Raw genomic sequence first — 21,228 nt, 5'->3', positions numbered from 1 at the left:
AAATCAAAATCTCATTATATTATGGGAGCAAAAAAATCTTTACTAACAGACCTAGCAATTGTAGTTGTTAGTAATCACCATGTGTTTGCTATTAGTATAATGGTCAGTATATAAAAAATTTGCAGTGTTTTATTTTAACAGACTCATTGCTCTTATTTCTAGCAATTTATAAAGATTCTCCTTTTGTGCTGTTGACAAATTATTTTTTAATAGTGACAGTAGTCATTATTTTAAAATGAGTGGATTCAAATTATTTTAATAATGTGTGATACAGGTTTTTCTCACCTTGATGTCATGCTTGTGGAATGTTATGACCCAAAGGGCGACCAATGGAATATTTTGCAAACTCCTATTTTAGAGGGTCGTAGTGGTCCTGGATGTGCAGTCCTTGACGACAGCATATACCTTGTTGGAGGCTACAGCTGGAGTATGGTATGCATTAATTTGAACATGAAGTCTTAACTAGATCATCTAGTTTCAATTTTATAGCATGCTATCTATCTATCTGTCTATCTATCATCTATCTATCTATTTATTAAGCAATTGTTTACCACCACCTATCTCATGGCAGTGACTGTGCACAGAGGATTATAAACAAGACAATACAAAAAAAGTCACCCCATCCTAAGTAATAGTGCAGGTGAGAGTAGTGGTACCAGTAGAAGTAATAATAACAGAAAACATAGCATACAACTGGCCCCAAAACATTGCATTTTCAATCCATATACACCAAAATAAACTAATCTACACACACACACAAACACACACACACACCCTGAGCAGTTCAGCATTCCAATCCAACTATTTGAGGAAATATCCAGGTCTACAGTAGCTTGCCAAGGGTCAGGGCCATCCTAATCTCTAGAGGGATACTGCTTCATAGGGCCAGTGCTGTAACACAACTCCCAGCTCCCACAAGATGACATTTTTTAGGAGAGACCCAGATCATGCCAACCCTCTAGTACTGATGGGGCAAGCAGATATGTCAGGAGATAGATAATTTTGCAAATAACCTGGCTGCATGCCATGTAGGGTTTTATAGGTGACATCCAGCATCTTGAATTTAAGTGGAAAGTCACTGGGAGCCAGTGCAGCTCATACTAGACAAATCTCACCAAAAATATGGTGAGACATAAACTACAGAAACAACATGCCAGTTCAGTCATTGCCTGGTTCAGTGTGGACCACACTCTACAGGACTCAGGACTTTAGGCTAAACAACCATGACCAGCAGCTACAGAACTACTGGAATAAAAGGTGTTGCAGATATAAAGTGAGTGAAAATGAGGAAATAATGATCAGTTATTACAGATCAAGTCCAACAAGAAGAGGATATTTGAAATGCATGCACCAGTTCTGGAAAGAACAACATAGAGAATCAGAAATAACAGAACAGAGGTTATGGCAGACCAATCTCAATTTACAATGCAAAGTATCCACAGAAGCAGAATTGGAAGAATTGCAAAGAACTTCCCAGAGCAAAGAAATCAAAGCCTTGCCAGAAGTAATTCACATTTTAGAGGTAAACCAAAGGAAGTTGTCAGTAGATGAAGGCTGCACAACTATTGAACTGTTTTCATTCCAGTACGAGGCAATCTCTCCTCTGCCAAAGAAAAAACAAAGTTCTTTAACTGAAGAAGTAGAATAATCGAAACAAAGAATAACTAACATTGAGAATAGCACAAAAACAATAAAATAAGGTTGCCTGCTTTGAAGCTTGTTACAAAGAAACAGCTAGCACAAGCATTAAAAGATGTGAGCACTGTAATATCAAATATAAGCACCAGGTCACTGCAAGAAACAAACTATCTAATCTACTCCATTATAGTCACAAGTCCTGCAATACATTTGGGAGCAAGGAATGTTATCTAGTCATAAAGCTTTCCATCATCTCATGATATCTATGCAAAATATACACGCTGTGCTAGAATTTCTATAATTACTGCATTGGCGTATTCATTCTTTGTTCCCAATAAGCATTTTTGCAAGTTTCTTAAATCAAGCAGCAGTATTCTTTCGTGTCTGGAAAATAACTTTACATCCATCCTGTTGTCCTAAAGATATCTTATTAATTTGACAAGTCCCATTTTCAAAACTGGTATTAGGAATTGTTTTGGGGTGATATCTAGCAAGATAGCAACAACCTGTATGACCACTGCTGACCTCAAGGAGGTACAGGATCAGCCACTGACTCCGGCCATTTTCCAGTGGACTTCCCATAAAAAAAGGTAGTGATATTAATTTGATTATTTTTCCCATTATTTATTATAGGCAGGTTCTTATTACTTTTTACACTGTCCACTCAATCCTAAAATTCCACTGCTATTTTTTAAAATAAGTTCTTATAACAATAGCAGTAGCACTTAGACTAATATACTGCCCCATGGTGATTTACAGCACACTCTGGGCAGTTTACAATGTCAGCATATTTTCCCCAACAATCTTGATCCTCATTTTACTGACCTTGAAAGATGGAAGGCTGAGTCAACCTAATGTCTGAAAGGCTGAGTCAACTTTATGTCTGAAAGCATGTAACTTGTATGAACATACCCTTTTGAGGATTAATACATTGCAGGTTCTTGAATAATCATGAAAGAGCCTATTCTTTTCTAGTTATTGTTATCTACATTTTGAACTGATGTTTTCAGCTAAATAAACAAAGTCTCTATATTTTGCATTGCAGGGAGCCTACAAATCTTCTACTATTTGTTATAGTCCTGAGAAAGGATCCTGGACAGAGCTTGAAGGAGATGTAGCTGAGCCACTTGCAGGCCCTGCTTGTTCTACTGTCATACTTCCTGCGTGTGTGCCATACAACAAATAAGTCCTGGAAATACAGAAGAGGACATTGATGCATTCAGGAAAGGAATGATGGGAGGCATAATTATTTTAGTTCTTTGGACACAGATCACAAGATCCCATTCCTACACCTGCATTTATGATTTTTTTTAAAAAAAAAGACTAAGCAAATTCCCATCTCAGATGAATTGGTATCTTGTCAGACAAGTAGGTTAGAAGCATGGAACACTGCACATGTTGACAGATGGCCATTTCAGATTGATATTTTCCCTGCTGCAGACCCATATACTGATACTAAATTTAAAGAAGATGAACATGAATATTACTGTGTATTCTGTTTTACTGCATGGGATCTGTGTTGAAGTAACAATGATATTCCACTTGTTATTCAAAATTGAGGTACTGAAAAGCACTGAATTTGCAGAATGGTCTCCTCCATTTCAGTTGTAATCCGTGACTGCTTTACATACTCTGCAAGCAACAAACAGAAGAAAACTCAGAGGTAATAATGTAATGCTTCTATTGCAAACAAACTGGTTGTACTGATGAACTAACATGCCCAACATTCTCATAATTAAGAATTGCAAAAAAGTTACGGCAGGTTTCAGGATCTGTGCCAATCTTTAATGTTATTTGCAAAACTATAAATCCAAAACAATTACTCCAGAAGTTCACAGATTCTGGTTTTCCTTCTTTCCACAGCATATGAGCATGTACTGTTTAGAGTGTTTTTTAAAAGATTTGATTAATGTTTAAAATCTTATAATTACAAATGCGATTTTGCAAAAATGGTAAATATTCTTTACTTTTCATTTCCAAGGACAAAATTCAAGCGCAGTACTTTCATAACATTAGGATTTTGTGATATACACTATTAGCAAAGATTGGCAAATTTCCTAATTGTTTAACATTGACATAATAATAAACTACCATTATGCAAGTGTAAAAAAAAATACAGGCCTAATTCTGAGAGCTAACTTACTAGAGTATGTTCTTGACTACATCCAAGTACAGGTATTCCTCAATTTGTTATGACCACAATTGAGCCCAAAATTTCTGTTGCTAAATGAGACATTTGTTAAATGAGTTTTGCCCCATTTTACAATCTTTCTTGTCACAGTTTTTAAGTGAATCACTGCAGGTGTTAAATCAATAACTTGGTTGTTAAATGAACCTGGCTTTCCCATTGACTTTGCTTGTCAGGAGGTTACAAAAAGTGATCACATGACCCTGAGACACTGCAACTGTCATAAATATGAGTCAGTTGCCAAGCTCCTGAATTTTGATCATGTGACCCTGGGATGCTGCAATGAAAAGTTGTCATGTCACTTTTTTCCTGTGGTGTTATAACTTTGAACGGTCAGTAAATAAACTGTTGTAAGTCGAGGACTACCTGTATAGTTTGCAGCATCAAAAGCAAAGCAAAACTAAACGGAAAGTAGGGCAGATGTTGAGGATAAGCAAGCAGTTGGAACCTTCCAGAGAGGAAATGCAACATAGAAAGATTTGGGCAGAAAAGTACAGAAGGAACATGTAGCTTAAAGTTGTCGTAAATTGCTCTCTTTGGAACCAGTAAATTGCTCTCTTTGGAACCATTCTTTAAAAATTGGCAGTTGATTACATGCCTATGTTTAATGTCTATTAAGCTGTATAATATGCACACACACACACAAACAGTAACCTTTGTGAACAGTACATGCAGAATGCAAGACGGCAGACTGCAGAATTTTTATATATTTCCTTTCAACTATTGTGTGTCAGGTGCCATCCCTGCCATTTTAGATATTTAGATGTGGGTACAACAAATATTATAATTAACCATAATATCTTAAGCTTGGGGCTGAAAGCTTGTAAATCTGCATTTCAGAATGGAAACAGATGTGATATAAAAACTTAGTGGCTCCCCTTAAGCTATAAGTAATGAATCAGATGCTGGGCTTTGGTCTGCCTTTCCCCCATTCTTTAAGTGGGTGGTCTGTTCTTTTTATATTAAAAAGAGTTCATAACAAGTGTACACAAAAATAATTTTAAAATGATGGAAACAAGCAGGAAGAGAGATTGGGAAGAATGTACTGAATATGGAAACTGCTTTATATAAAATCAGACCACTAGTTCTATTTTATTATGTATTATAATCTGTTCAATGGATTAAGAGTTTCTTAATTTCCTGTCCCTTAACCCAGCACTCAACACTTGGATTTAACAGTGTGCACTGCCACGAAGTTCAATTTTGGTATAACGTTCAGGAATGTCACAAAAGGAAAGAGGAGTAATGTCCTTGTACTGTCCAATATTTGAGCTGGAGCAACTAGATCTACTTTTGGGGGGGGAACAACATGGGTACAGCTCCAAAATGGCTGCTTGTCCTCACTACTAGGTTGAATTACATTTACATATATATTTACTTAGAACTAATAGGAATTTAGACTCATCTATATTTTGTTTAGGCCTTGAGAAATGAAACTCCTTTCTCCTATCCTTAAGGGTTGGATTAAAAAGTAGCAGAGTAAGCAAAATCTTGCACTGCTATAGTCAAGATTTAATTATATACCTGATTGAGCCAACTGGCTTTGCCCTGCAAGCCAAGAATCCCATACCTTTGTTAGTCTGAAAATAGGACCATTTCTCATCAATACTATACAAAAAAATGGGTGTTTATGTGTGTTACATTGCTTCTTTCATTACTTCCTTCCACTGGAATCAACTGAGGACCCTTGCACTATGCAGTTATCTTGCCTAGGACTCAGGAAGAGTGGACTAACATTGGGATTGGCTCATAATATAAATAAATAGATATATCTTGACTTTCTTGGGACTCTATAAAACGTTCATCTCATTTCAGCAGCTTATAACAAGCCATAGATTATATTTTTGAACCCCAGTGTTCAGTACAAATCCTAAATTCATGTAGATTAGCACAGTTTCTGGAAATTAAGTGAACTCATGGTATGTCTGAAAAAGTCTAGCTTGTAATTTGTATAAATATTTTATATTCAAAAATGCAAGGCAATACATAACTTCAAATGGGACACAAATGTGAAACATATAAATAGGCAAAATAAAAGAAGTAATTTACTAAATAATATTCCATAAGGTTTGGGCTACTCAGAAAATATTAAAAATAAAACTTCATGTGTCATATCACTATACCATGATTATTATTATTACTACAATTATTACTATCTGTAGTTGTTTTCCTAATGTTTACTCCAGTGATACCATATAATTTCACCAAAATTGGCTGGGTACCGCCTTACCTAAGTAGCAAATTATTTGTTGAAGGAATTGTATCTAAAGGGGAAAAAAGGAAAACAATAATATTGTTAATACATTTCTTGAAATTGAAATATTTGTCTTGGAACTTCATTCCATTTTTGCTTATTTTGTGGAACTCTGATTGTATTTATTTGTGTTATTCAATTCAAATAATTTTTGTAAAATAATACATTGTGCAATCATTTGGGTGAAGGGATGGTATTTAGAAATATATAGCTGTGTATATAAATATGTGAAAAGGAAGCCTGTCACAAACACTACATTAGAGAATATTTTATGGCATTCAAAAAAAAAAGTCAAACACTGAACATTATCATGTGCCACTGTTAAAATGCCACTTTAAGGGGTGGGGGTCTTGTCATTTAAAATTCTTTTTTAAGAAATATAATTAAAGAATTTATGAGTATTATATGTAAATCTTTTTAACTATCTGGAAGGCATGACCAAGGAAATCATACAAGACACCAATAGTGTAAATTTTGTACAGTATTATGCGTGTGTAAATGAAGCTTGCTTGTAGGGTGAGGGGACTTTAAATAAAATCTTATGTACTAACATGCCTGTCTGACAAATCTGTTAAGAATGTTTAAATTATCCAGGATTATTTGTTTTCAAAATTGCTTTCATCACAGAGATACATAAAAATCTGACCATTAACCACAATCATTTTATATTGTTTCTTTGGCCTGAATCCTATATAGAAATGCCAGATTGTTATTTTTTGTTGAAATATGTATAATATTTTGAACCTTGTTTTGATAGGCCAACTCTCTTTTTAAAGGTGTTTTTTTTTAAAAAAATAAACAATACAGTTGTATATTTAATCATTATCCTACGCTTATTAAACAATGTTGGCATATGAGAAAAAAGAATGAAAGAGAGGAAAAGATTTAACAGGGCATCTTGTGTTATGTTTTGTTCCAGGTTTCTAAATTCATGACAGCCAAAAAAAATTAGTGGTATTAGAGGTCAGAGTAGTTAGTGGGAGGGGAAACTAATGAATTCTAGGGAGCTTTTAATGCCATAAATGATTGTGTTAATCTGCAGCATAGATGTTGATCAGTGGAACTGAACTCAGCTCCCTGGACCTTGTCAGATTTATTCTGTGAATGTCGGTGTTCCACACCAATTACAAATTTTAGAAGAGGTTCTCATGCAAAACTCTGCACCCTAATATTTAAGCCAACTTAGATGTCATTGAAATTAAAATCTAGCTGTGGAAAATCTCTGTGAACTTGATATATGAAAATCCAAATAAATTATTTGTTCACAGAAATGAAAAATAACTTCAGCAGGAACTTTCAGAAATTACTTATGCAGGATTAATCCAGTTCAATGAATGCATCTTGCATTGATTAATAAGCCATCCATGAATTGCAAACTAAAACTACAGAGTATGTGCTTTCATGTCCTTTATTGAAACTAAAACAGAGTGCATATTCTACAAAATACACAACTGTTTATGTATTTTAATTCTAAAGGATTGTATGATTAATTCTAAAGGATTGTAAGGATTATTACTGCATTGGCAGGGTTCTGATCAACTATATTATTAGATTTAATTGTTTTACTTCTGAAAAAACTGAACTTTTGTGCAGACCAATCTAGTGACTAACCAGGGCACAACTGAGGTAGACTTCTCTTTTTCTAAGAGAAAAGTCTTTGACTTTATTCTAAATCCTGACCATCACCACACCTTGGAAGGACTGAAGCTACATCTTACAGGATATAAGAATATTTCTTCTCTCTCCCCTAGTGCTATTTCCTAAAAATATAGCATTGAATAGAAGCTTCTACTGACTTCATAGAGACTGAAATTTTAGACTTTGCTTTCTAGGCATTACAGCTTTCATCTTTAAGTAGTAACATCATGGTAAATTAAATATTTTTAGGGTGGCCAATTTAGTTGACATGAATGTCAACATTTTGCTCTGAATGTAGTAGATTAGAAGGACCTCCTGGGCTGTGTATTGGTCCTAGCGGAGCATTGTAACATGAAAGAAGAGAAGCTTTGTGGATACGTTTTATAGGGATTTGATTCATATTGATTAAATTATGCTCCAGGTCCAATGAAACTATACAGGAAGATGGGCTGCTGAATACTTGGCAAAACTGTAAACCCTGAGTATTGCTTAAAGATTTGGATAATTGATTTCCTCTTGTATCCCTTTGTGCAGCTTGTAAGGCATCGGGACTAAAGAACATTTGAGAACAGGACATTTTATGGGAATTTAGAATTCTTGTCCACATTTTATCACTATTTTGTCTTCTACTAAGCACTGTCCCTGACTGATATTACCTTCCTGACCATGTTTGTGTAGCCCTGAAATACATGAATGGTCATTGTGGGACAGAATGAAGGATAAACTGAGTTGTTCACCTGATAGAGCAAAATTCTTTTTTTTTGTTCCAGCAATTGAACTCTACCAATACTAGGCACATGCAAATTTGCAGCTTTTGGAAACTGAAGTTTGTTCAAATGGATAGATAGCTAACATAAGTAGAGGAGGATATGTACCCCTAAGACCAGGCATACACCCTACATATGAAAGAATAGAGTCAAGAAAGTAAACTTTTATGAAATATGTACATAGATGGTCATAAAAAATATTGTAGAAGACCAATGTTTGTGTAGGGTGGCCAAAAATCAGGATTAGTGAGAAATAGTATCAGACTCATGCTTATATAATTAACTCAATTTCTACATTAGTGTTTTGTTTTTAAACCTTAAATTTTTTTTCATGGCTTTTTCCAGAGCAATATCTTAGGTAATTTTCTTAATAAATCTTCTATAATAAAATTTTCCTGTGTACCTTGCTGAAAAGATACAAGTGGTTGCTGAAAGAATATAGCCCTCTCCTCAAGTCAATCTCAACTCTGAATAATTGTGTTTTTGGTATTAGCGTAAAAATATTTGCCACTGCTTCCCTTCAGAATGTTTTTCAACTTCAGTATAGTCTACCACCTTGGGAGTTCAGGTCTCCTATCCCAGTGCAAACTAAGTCTGACTCCTAGATCAAATAGATGCTGCCATCTGCTGTGATAATTTCAGAATATTTTCTACTAATTCATTCAGGCACATTCACCAATAAACCTTATCCCTACGACAATTACAAGAGATATCTTCTCATATTCTTTCATGGCCTGTTGTTACTAACCTCTCTCTTGTCATTAATTTCACTAATGGAACTCTATTAACTGCATCTTCTTGATTGCCTTGTAATATGCTTGCTGAAAAGCAGTTTCTTGGCACAATCCAAAAGGGTGAGAGCATTCTTATAGTAAATGCACTCTTAAATGTTCTCTTCCCTGAAATTTATAACCCACCTATTAACCTTTTCTAGGCAGTTGCTGAAGCCTTAATTCTTTGTCCAGGCTTTCCCTAGATGAACGGTTGGATGAACACTTTTTATTTTATTTTTCTTTCCCCACCTATGAGGGCTGAAGCAAAGTATGAAGAGAGTCAGAGATCAAACACTGTGCAAATATTCTTGCAGAGAAACAGGCAATAAAGAGTTCATTACTATGTAAGGTGAAAGAAAGACACGTGGTTTAATTGGCAGTTGATCTAGAAGTATACTTAGATTCTGAAGGACTTCTGATTTTCATGAAGAGAAAAGCTTCTTTTGCATCTGTGGTAAAAATGGCTGATCTCTCTGAGACAAATCTGAATCATTTACTGAGACACTCCGGAGGCAAAGGCCCTCTATGTTTCTAGAGAAATATATCACCTGCCCAGTGACACTTGGATACTACCTCTCTAAATGAACATGTCAGTTTCACTCCTTTTAAACTTGTTGAATTACTCTTATCACAAATTGTTTCAAGGTAACAATGGGAATAATATATAAATATATTAAATGTAATAAAATAAATATAAACAGACTCAACTATTTCATTATACCCTATCCACCTGGGACATATTAGTACTGTATGAATTACATTTTAGTGCAGTTTGAAGAAAATAAACCCTTACAAAGAAGCATTGTAGCAAACAATAGCCAAACAATGGAGTTTTGACACTGCACATTTTTCTTTAAGAGCAATTTGGCAAAACAGAATATAGAGGAAAAAGTGTGTGTTTTAACTTTGTATTCAGGACTACTGGATTAAATGAGAATTTACAGGTGGAGATGGATTCATTGACATATTCAATAGGTAATGATCACAAATGCTAAAACACTGAATTTTAGTAGTGGCAGAAATATTGATGGGAATTGTAAAATAAGTGCAGCAGTGTTCCCATGATTTGGGGTGCCTACAGAGAGGCTGCTGAAGGTTCAAAGTAGGAAAAAATAACAATGGTTCTGAAATATATCATAGAACTTGACTATGTGGCTGATACCATGACAATAGCTTGGCTTTTGTATTGTACTGAATTGTGTCATGTGTCAGTAGATGGAAAGGATTTCTAAGAATTTCATCAAGAAAACTATATTTCCAAAACAAATTATACCAAAACCATTTTCATGTGGTCAACCCTGGAATTCTTGGTTTAAAGGGGAAAATGTGGGTGGTGGAATACAAGAAGTGAAGTTAAATTGGGATCTCTTCTGATATATGTAAACCTTTATTCTTTGTTCTTCCTGGAAGTGTTCTCATTTCATCAATTTGCAATGCAGCTTTTGACACTGCCAACATTTTGTTTGGTAAAGATTTCTTGTATGAGAAACAGCATCATCTCAGTGGATGTCCTTAAATATAATCACTAGATTGAAGTTACAGAATATCTTCCAACTGAGAGCAAGATGCAGTGCCAATATTTAGTGAAAGACTAATCATATTTATTTTACAACTACATGCACAAAAAAGATGAATATTCAAGACTTCAACTAACATCAACTCTGTTTAGAAGAATTTACTTTCCTCCATATCCTAGTTGTCTGAAATGATAAAATTATGGATTATTAAAATAGGTAAGCTCAAATCTTCCAATATTTTTCTCTGTATAATAATATATAAGAACTGTGCTATATCTACATTATTAAGCTTTAGCATTCATACTTTAATAACAATATTAAAATGAAATTATGTAATTCCACTAGTCAGCGTGTAGATTGTAATTTACATAAGGCAATGTCCAAATTGAATTACCTATTGAAATATGTTTTATAACATTTTTCTACTTAAAAAACACTCAAAAGAAGCTGTATGCCTTGTTTCTTGATTATATTTTTTCTGAAATTTACACTAGTATGAAATATTACATTACTGGTACTTGTATAATATAGTATGAGAAAATAGTATTTTTATAAACACTTTACAGCCACTGTATCATGCTTATATATGCCATCAATATTTAAGTTGATTACATTAAAATGGGGTAATATTTCTGTACCTTTTAGACGTGCTGTTCTTATGATGTTTTTGTTGCAATGCAGGTCAAACCTGATGAATCCAAATTTATAAAGCAAGGATGGGTAATTTTTTTGAATTATTTAGTATATTTTGAAGTTGAGTGCTCAAATTGTTTAGGCCAGGGGTCTTCAAACTTGGCCCTTTTATGACTTGTGGACTTCAACTCCCAGAATTCCTCAGCCAGCTTTGCTGGCTGAGGAATTCTGGGAGTTGAAGTCCACAAGTCATAAAAGGGCCAAGTTTGAAGACCCCTGGTTTAGGCTCTCAACAAATGGCTTTGCATAAGAGTAATGGTAATGGACAGAAGTCACAGAACTACCAGAAAGCAAATTGGTGAGATTATTTCCCTAATATTCCATGGACCTATCCACAATACTTTCCCTTGGATACTCTCAATCAGTCCTTATTACGTTTGCTTCTTTTTTTTTTCTGGAAAGCCATGTGGGCAGGGAGGAGGCATTTCCAGTAAAGCACAATCTGCAAACCACCTCAAGGCCCAAATGAGCTCCAGTACCGTTTTTACAAATAAATACAGTAGCTAAAGCTAGTGCTTTGCTTTGTAGAAGGCTAGCTCTCCATTTTTGAAAAACGCCAGATGAATAGTGCCTGGCAAACCCTAAGAAAAGAACCACAAGCATCCTGAAGTCAACAAGAAAAATGCAGGTAGTCCTTGACTTATGACCACAGTTTGGGAGTAGAACTTCCATTGCTAAATTATTATTATTATTATTTGGATTTATATACCGCCCCTCTCCCAAGGGACTCGGGGCGGTGTACAGGGCAATTAAACACTATAAACAACACATAATATACAAAAATTAAAATGAAATTAAACCAATAGCCCTAAACAATAAAACACATTCTAAAATTTAAAATTTGTAAAATTTAAGATCTAAAATCCCAGTCCCTCAGTCCAGGCCGGCAAGTTCAAATAGCCAAGTTTTCAGGTTGCGGCGGAAGGAGCGAAGGTCGAGAGCCATCCGGAGCTCAACAGGGAGCTGATTCCAGAGGGCAGGCGCGCCCACAGAGAATGCTCTCCCCTTGGGGGCCGCCAGTTGACATTCCCTGACCGACAGCACCCTGAGGAGGCCCTCTCTGTGGGAGCGCACAGGACGATGGGAAGTTAACGCTGGCAAAAGGTACTCACGTAAGTAACCCGGACCCATGCCATGAGGCAATTAAGTCAGACATGCCCAATTTTGCAACCTTTTTTGCCATAGTTGTTAAGCAAATCACTGCAGTTAAGTGAATCATGCGGTTAATAAGCAAATCTGGCTTCTCCCATTGAACTTGCTTGTCGGAAGCCAGCTGGGAAGGTTGCAAATGGTGATCATGTGACCCTGGGATGCTGTAATCATTGTAAATACATGCTGATTGCCAAGCACCTGAATTTGTATCCTAGGACCACAGATATACTGCATCAGTCGTAAGTGCAAAGACCAGTGGTAAGTCACTTTTTTCAGTGCTTTTGTAACTGAATGACTACCCATAATTGCATAATACCAAAAAAAAGAAAGAAATGGCCAGGCATAAATACATAGAAACAGAATGTTTAGATGACATCTTTGCCTTTCGTTGTTCATTGAAAAAGATGATAGTATTGGTTGCTTCTACCATAAGGTTTCATTAGTGTAATTCCAAGCAAAGCAAGCTTTACAAAGAGTAATATTCCTGATAGTTTTAATTTATTCGCATAAAATGAAAGCTATGATCTTTTTTCTCACCCACGTATTCTATATACAATCTCAGGGTAATAAATAAGGTTAAGCAGAACTTAACAGTCTCCATCCTGATAATGGTGTCTGAGTTTTTATCAAGGAAGTAAAGAGATTTTATATCTCCAGATTCAGACAGATATCACTTTGGAAGCCCTTGAAAGGAATAGTAACAGGTATGTTTTCCTGAAAAACTCTTAACTCAGCCCCAAATCCTTAAATTTTATAAATACCTCCGTGCTATAATATTGGGGAGAAGGGAGGAGGAAAAAACAAGGGAATTAAAATGTTATTCTTTGTTGGAAGAGAGTGTTATTTTAGCTGTATTCTCCCCTTTGCCTATCGTAATAACTACAAGATATTTATTTAGTAGGTTCTCTTTGTTCTTCTGTTGAATATCCTTATGTGGATGAGGACCTAATTGTATTGTAACATATTACCTAATAAATCCATCCAATCCTGTTCAGTTTACTGGACAATTGTTCCCTCGTCCCATTTTTGTTCTCCCTACTGATGGCTGTCTGAATTTCTTCATCTTTGTTTAATAGAAAAGTTCATCCTTACTGCTAAGAAGCTCTCTGCAACATACAAAGCAAAGAGAGAAAAATGAGAAAAGAATGTATCTTCAAGGAGACAGTGAATGACTTAGTGCAAAAAGGGGGAAATTTATCTGCAACAGTAAGGGCATTCTACACATCTCCAGAATGCACTAAGTGGTGCAGTAAACCAATAAATTAGAAGAATGTAAATGTTTTGTAGGAATTGCACACAAGGGAAAATGCTTCCTCATCCTCATATTTGTTTTCATGCAAATTATTACAGAACTAGTACTACTGGTATAAAGCTGAGTAAGACATCAAAACCAGTTACAGAGATTACCTTAAATTGCAAAATTACACCAGTATCCTTCCATCTATAAAAATCATTTCATAAAATGTCAAAAGGAAAACTTATTAAAGCCTTAAGTAATTTTTTATTTCAGTTCTAATACCCTATTTTTTTTCTAATTTAATATACATTCAGCCTAAGTGTTCAATGAAATGATTTAACTGTTATCAGACTGAATTTATATTAAATGACCTAGTAAACTTTGATTTATTAATACTTTTTGTAATTCTCACATAATTCCTGCAGGATAAGCATGTTTATCCATATGGGTCTTTCCACTCATTATATAAATAGCACAGTCCTATTCTGCTTCAGTCTGAATGGCAGTGATGGAATCACAATTAATACCTTTACCAAACACAAGTTTAATGCCATTGGGTGGAAATGTAATTAGCCCAAGGTTTGTTTAGTTTTTGGGTTTATTCTGCAGATATTCATTGCCAGAACTAGCCATCTTTCTGATCCTTTGATGTTTTGTCTAACTATAAGGAACTCTGCTTAACATCGGACACACTTTTTGCCTCTGTACAGTCGATAGATTTTGGACTACTTCATAATACATCCTAAAGGCCACTATGAAGAGGAAAGGTCCATATTTAACCAACAAGTGGAGATGGGAGAATAATTTCTTTCCAATTCAAACTGTAATTAAGCTACACCAATTGAAGGATGCCATTATTGTCCTTAGTAGAGTAGACAAATCAATTAGCTTTAGAAGACAAGTTATTTAAGCTGATGGAGTGAATCTACACTGGCTTAGCAAAACCATCATTCTGTAATAAATGGGTCTAAGTTAGCAGCTCCATTACACAAGTGGAACAGTGCCAATGTAGGACAAATGTTTTTAGTATCCTCAGAGGCCACTTATACATCTCCTACTATTACAAAGACCTTCAACTACATTGGCAGATGAGATGCAAATCTACCAAATAATCAAGCATTAGGCAGAAATAAGAGTATAGACTGTAGAGTATTCATATCTGAGTTACCCAATGAAACTAACCTCAGTTCCTTATATTGAATGAATTAATATTATCCTCACAGCATTCATGATTCCAATAAATGGCTGCTCAAGAACAGAATTCTGAGTAGATCATAGCAATGATAACAAAAACAAAAATTGTGTGCTTCAGCCATCTTACTTGGATGCATCCAAGAGAACCACCCACAGTGTCAGGACCTACTTCAACTCACATCTTAAGAAAGCAGAACTCTTGGAGACAGTTTCTTCCAGGCAGGAACTTTTACTAAGAATAAGAGACAGCAGGCATAATAGACAGGATCTGAGGAATTCCCTTACAGATCGATATTTTTAAAGTGTCCCCAAGAAAACCCCACCCCACAGTTCATCCGGGCAGTTCCAGACCGGCCAATCTCCAGGTGGTAAGTCCATCGTGGGAAAGGAAAGGTAACATCAATCTGGTTCCATTTGCAGCGCGATCATTCCACAGCTCTTCACACCTCCTTTGGAGAAATAAACCAGATCCCAGAGGTTTGTGTCTCTTCCCCCACCCCTTTTCCTAGTTGCCCGGTAAGGGAGGAAGAATTCAGAGAGATGCACAGTATAGAAAGCAATTTGTTACATTGTAATGGATAGCAGACACGAAGGCGAATAAACAAAAGGTTGCATTTAATGGAGGAAGTGAAAGCAATAAAGCCCGCGTGCCTATCCCCTTGGGAATATGGCAGAATCCAGGGGAAGGTGAGATTTGGTTTTAGCTCAGAGGAGATAGTTAGAAATGAAATATAAATGGATTCTGACACACAGGCTCCTATCTGTCAGGTCAAACAATTAGATACACGTGAAAAGGTTCAAGCTTATTACTTTTTTTGTATTCTAACTCTAGTACAAGAATCTCCCTAGAATACTAACCTTCCCTTGGGAATAGATAAAATTCCATGAAACATGGAGGGGGGGTTGTCAGTCCTAGGTCTCTTGCAGTTGCGCAAAGACTAAAAGCTAAGTCTCCACTTGATCCCTCTTCCTGCCTGGCTGGGAATTTTCAAAAAAAAAACAACCTCATGTTACCCCACCCTTGGGGAAAACAGCCAGCTCTTTATAGCATTCTGGAAGGCTAAAAAGTTGGGGGCCTGCCAAATCTCAGAGGGAAGGGTTGCTATGGAAAAGACACATTTCCTAGGTGCTAGTAAATGGCCATATGTAGGAGAGGGGACTTCAGCCATTTTAGCTGAAGCAAAGAATTTGTACATTATGAATCCTTACCCTCCTGTCAAGTGATTAACATTAGGAATATCACTCTGCTCTGCTAAATCATTACATCCATTTTGATTTGACAGAAATATAACTGTATGTCTTTGAATTTTGAACCTTAGTCTTATACAATATGAAAAATGAACCCCTCTCACCCCAAAGAATTAATTTCTCTGACTATATCAACAAGCAGGTCTGAACACTTTCTATCTTTAAGGCTCCTATGCCTGACTGCATTTATGCTCTCATTTAGCATCTCAAAATGGACACTTTCTTTCAAGAAGGATTACTGCATGAATCACCTGCTTAGTTAATCAGACTTATAAGTATTCTGTCATTCATTAATTGCAATATATTTTCATTGTTTCCCTTGCTGCCACCCAAGTAGAGCTCTTCAGGTTTGCAAAGACATTTGTTGCTTTCTGTCTTTTGCAAATTACAATATTTATTAATTCAGCATGATATCTGTGATAGTGTTGACTAGAAAGATATAATTGTTAATATGCCTCAGCCAATCTTTAGCCCATCAGCTTTCCTAATAATTTATTAGAAAACACTGTAAATAAAGTTTTTAACACAGCAAGGAGCCTGACTGGAAACAAAGCTGTTTCTCAGGCATTTTTTTCATAAAAGGTAAAGGTAAAGATTCCCCCGCACACGTGTGCTAGTCGTTTCCAACTCTAGGGGCCGGTGCTCATCTCCGTTTCAAAGCCAAAGAGCCAGTGCTTGTCCGAGGACGTCTCCGTGGTCATGTGGCTGGCATGACTAGATGCCAAAGGCGCACGGAACACTGTTACCTTCCCACCGTAGTGGTCCCTATTTTTCTACTTGCATTTTTACGTGCTTTCGAACTGCTAGGTTGGCAGAAGCTGGGATGAGTAATAGGCGCTCACTCTGCTACGCGGCACTCGGGATTCGACCCGCCAAACTGCCGACCTTCTGATCGACAAGCTCAGCATCCTAACCCACTGAGCCACTGCGTCCCTTTTTTTTCCCCATACTCCTACGTAAAGATACGGAGGACAGAAATAATGCATTTCTTTTTCGCAGGGAAGTAATTCATATCAGATGGATTGAAGCTAATATCCAAAGTAGGAAAATTTACCACTCAAAATACAATTTTACAGCTCACAAATATTTTAGGTTGATATTATTATTCACAAGAGCATAAGCTTAGAATCCATTTAAGATGTGTGGCTGCTTGGAATTATGCTTTCATTTGGTAACCGTGCATTACAAACCAGAAACATTCTTCTTTGAGTTGATTCCAGAAGTGGTGAGTGAATAAAAGATTAGAAGAAAATGATCAAACTCATGCCTGCAGTCCTGACTTAAAATTATTATGGAGAATATCAGCTTCTCAGCAACTAGTATATTGGCTTTAACCCTTTAATGAAGTAATTTGATTCAAGAGCCACTTCTAATGTCAAGTCTTGATACTTATGTTTTTCAAAAGAATGTAGGAAAACCAGCTAGAAAGTGCTGCTTAAAGCAGTGTGGCATAATTATTGCAAAGGGAATATTCTTCTTTGAGGTGATTCCAGAAGTGGTGAGTGATTAAAAGTCTGAATCATTCTGAAAAACTTTTGACAGAATAAAGTAGTATTTTTCTCCCTAGGCATTTATCACTTGATTATGTATAATAAAAAAGGGAAGATTCCTAAACCTCTCTTTGAGTAGGCTCAGGGCATACTTAGCTTGATTATGCAGTGAAGGTAAAGAATAGATTTCATGGACTACATTTGAGAAGCTGAAGAACTCTTGACTGAATTTCATGGAATTATTAAAATAAAAATTCCTGATGTCATTATAGATATAATTATAATACGTGGAACACTAACAAATGCTATAATAATGAATATATCCACAGATTATTTAAGAATTATTGCAAAATAGAGTGGATTAGATTTGATAAATAATACTTGAGTGTCTGCTACCGGGACGACTTCCCATTGCCCAGTGCGCTCACACAGAGAGGGCCTCCTCAGGGTGCCGTCGGCCACACAATGTCGGCTGGCGACCCCCAGGGGGAGGGTCTTCTCTGTGGGAGCACCAGCCCTTTGGAACCAGCTTCCCCTTGAGCTTCGGATGGCCCCGGACCTCCGGTCCTTTCGCCGCGACCTCAAAACTTTTCTCTTCCATCAAGCTGACCTGGATTGATGATGGGTTTTTAAATATGTTTTAATTTTTAACTGTAGTTAATTTATTTTGGGGCTGTTATTTAATTCGTTTTTAATTTTTGTATTGTTTTTTTTATTGTTGTAAGCCGCCCTGAGTCCTTTGGGAGATAGGGCAGCATATAAGTCCCAAAAATAAATAAATAAATAAATAAATAAATAAATAAATAAATAAATAAATAAATAAATACAGCCTGAAGTACAGATAGTCTTGATTTTCAACAGTTCATTTAGTGACCATTCAAAATTACAACGGTACTGGAAAAAGTGATTATGACCATTTTTCACAGTTAAAACCTTTGTAGCATCCCCATGATCATGTGATCAAAATTCAGATGCTTGGCATTTGGTTCATATTTCTGACCGTTGCTGTGTCTCAAGGTCATGTGATCACCTTTTGCAGTCTTCTGACAAGCAAAGTCAATGGAGAAGTCAGATTCACTTAACAACTGGGTTACTGACTTATCAACTGCAGTGATTCACTTAACAACTGTGGCAAGAAAGGTCATAAAGTGGGGCAAAACTAATTTAACAAATGTCTCACTTAAAAGAAATTTTGGGTTTAATTGTGCTTGTAAATTGAGGGCTATCTGTACTCTGAATTGAAATTTATGATATGGCAGGGGGTTGGATTAGATGACCTCCAAGGTCCCTTCCAACTTTACTACTACTACTACTACTACTACTACTACTACTACTAATAATAATAATAATAATAATAATAATAATAATAATAATAATAATAATATCCTACTGTATTAAAGAGAAGATAAGCAAAAAACCTCCCAAAGTGCAAAAATCACTTTGGCCAAGTGGCTATTATACATACATTCAAAATAGAAGAAAAGTTGAAAGCAAAAGGTAACAGAGACAGAAAATGTGTCGAACCAGATCTGGAAAAAAGGTGAAGAAGAAAAAAAGGCAAGGAATTATATCTAAATAAGATATTCATAGAACCCATGGCAGCAATCAAATGGGAAAAACTGAGTGTTTAAGAAAATTATTAAAATCGAAGGAATTTTTTATGAAAAGATAGGAAAACAAAACAAAGTTCTATTGAAATAAAGAAGATATAAAAGAACAATAGTGTGATTATATGGAAGAACTGTGCAAAAAACAGTCCCAGAATCTATGATACACACCAAGACTTGCTCATTGAACTAGAACCAGACATTCTGGAAAGTGAAGTTAAATGGGCCCTAGAAAATATTGCTAACAATAAAGCTGCAGGAGCTGATGAAATACCAGCAGAATGGTTTGAAAACTTAGGCAGTTAACATGCTACTTGTCTGGAAGGAAGGAAGGAAACACAGCAGTGGCCAAGAGACTGGAAACGATCAATTTATATTCCAATACAAAAAGGCAGCGCTAAAGAAAGTTCACACTGCCAAACAATTGTATTTATTTCACAAGCTAGTAAGAAAGTGGTCAGGAATGGGAAATGCCAGATGTACAAACTTGATTCAGAAGAGGCAATTGTACCTAACAGTGCATTTGATGGATAATGGAAAAGGCAACAGAATTCCTAAATATGTGTATTTCTGCTTTTCCAATTATATGAAATCTCTATGCAGTGAGGACCAGATACAGATCTATGATTCCAACCTGTAGTAATCAGGATATCTTAGATGTCAGGATCAATAAAAAATGTTTACTATCATTACTGCATATTATAATTTTGTTTATAGCCTTGTATTCCATTGCAGTATTTTTCACTGTGCAAGGAATACAGATCTTATCTAGACCAACAGGTTGATATTCCTGTGGTTCTTTCCCAGAGTCTGGAGGCTCTGAGAGTTTGGATGAGAAGGAGGATGGACTTCCACTCAGTTCTGCCAAGACCAAGTGCAGGTTTCGACTTTTTCCATGTTTGGCTCTGAATGGGGTTACACTCCCCAAGACACAAGTGATACAAAATCTGCAGGTTTTTCTAGGCTCACAACTCTTGCTCAAAGAACAGGTGGCAACTATGACAGGTTTAGCTTATATGCCAATTGGAAAGCCTTATGGTAATCAATGCCTTAATCACTTCCCCTTTAATTTATTATAATAGGGCTCCCCTTGAACAACATCTGAAAACTGCAACTGCTCCAGAATACAGCAGCCTGGGGAATATTTATGATACACTTCTATAAAACTGCAGTTCTTCAAGCTTTATTGGCTTCATGTGGGCTTCCAGGTGCTTTTTAAATTGCTCGTTATTACCTATAAAACCCTACATAGCATCAGGCCAGACTATATATGAGATTGCCCTTCTCCTATTGTTTTTGCTCACCTGACCAGAACCGACAGGCTGGGTAAGTTTCCGATCTCTGCTATCAAGCTGTGAATTTTGGTGGATCCAGGAGTCATGCTTTCTCTGTCCCAGTGCCTGCTCTACAGAACATAAATGGCCCCAAACACATCAGCCTTTTGCAAGACACTAAAGACCTGATTGCTCCCAAAGGCATTTGGGCCAGGAGGTTAAGTGGGCTCTGCTGATTGGCTATTGGTTTTTTTTTTCTGTTTATAAATTGGGAATTACTCTTTTCTCAACTCCATATGTTACGTGGATAGTTGATTTTTTTTAAAATTCTATTTGGGGGAGGGGGGGGACTAATTCTTTGTATGCTGCCCAGAATCACTTCTATGAAATGGGTAGCCAAATAAATTGTTTAAACAAATAAAATGACTACATTAAAATTAATTAAAAACCTGGTGAAAGAGATGCCTGTTGGCTCCTATTCTACAGGCAGCTCATTTAGCTTGGAACAAAGCAAATGACTCTTTTCCATGTGTTGAATTACTAAGCCTCTGACAGTGG

At 36.1% G+C, this 21,228-nt stretch overlaps 1 protein-coding gene across 1 annotated transcript in view; it reads left to right on the top strand.

Annotated features, from left to right (window-relative positions):
* KLHL14 (kelch like family member 14) overlaps window positions 1-2,824 on the top strand; it is a gene marked incomplete at its 3' end in the record, with an annotated part of 64,479 nt that extends 61,655 nt beyond the window's left edge. Inside the window, exons 8-9 of the mRNA XM_083359171.1 lie at window positions 275-432; window positions 2,684-2,824. Coding sequence (XP_083215297.1) covers window positions 275-432; window positions 2,684-2,824 — 299 coding nt within the window. The remainder of the gene's footprint in view (window positions 1-274; window positions 433-2,683) is intronic.
* Between the last annotated feature and the right edge of the window lie 18,404 nt (window positions 2,825-21,228).

Source organism: Vipera ursinii, assembly GCF_947247035.1.
Source record: "Vipera ursinii genome assembly, chromosome: 3".
In the NCBI taxonomy this organism is placed as follows: domain Eukaryota; kingdom Metazoa; phylum Chordata; class Lepidosauria; order Squamata; family Viperidae; genus Vipera; species Vipera ursinii.
Note: the sequence above shows the minus strand (reverse complement) of the source record. Positions and strands in the feature narration are given on the sequence as shown.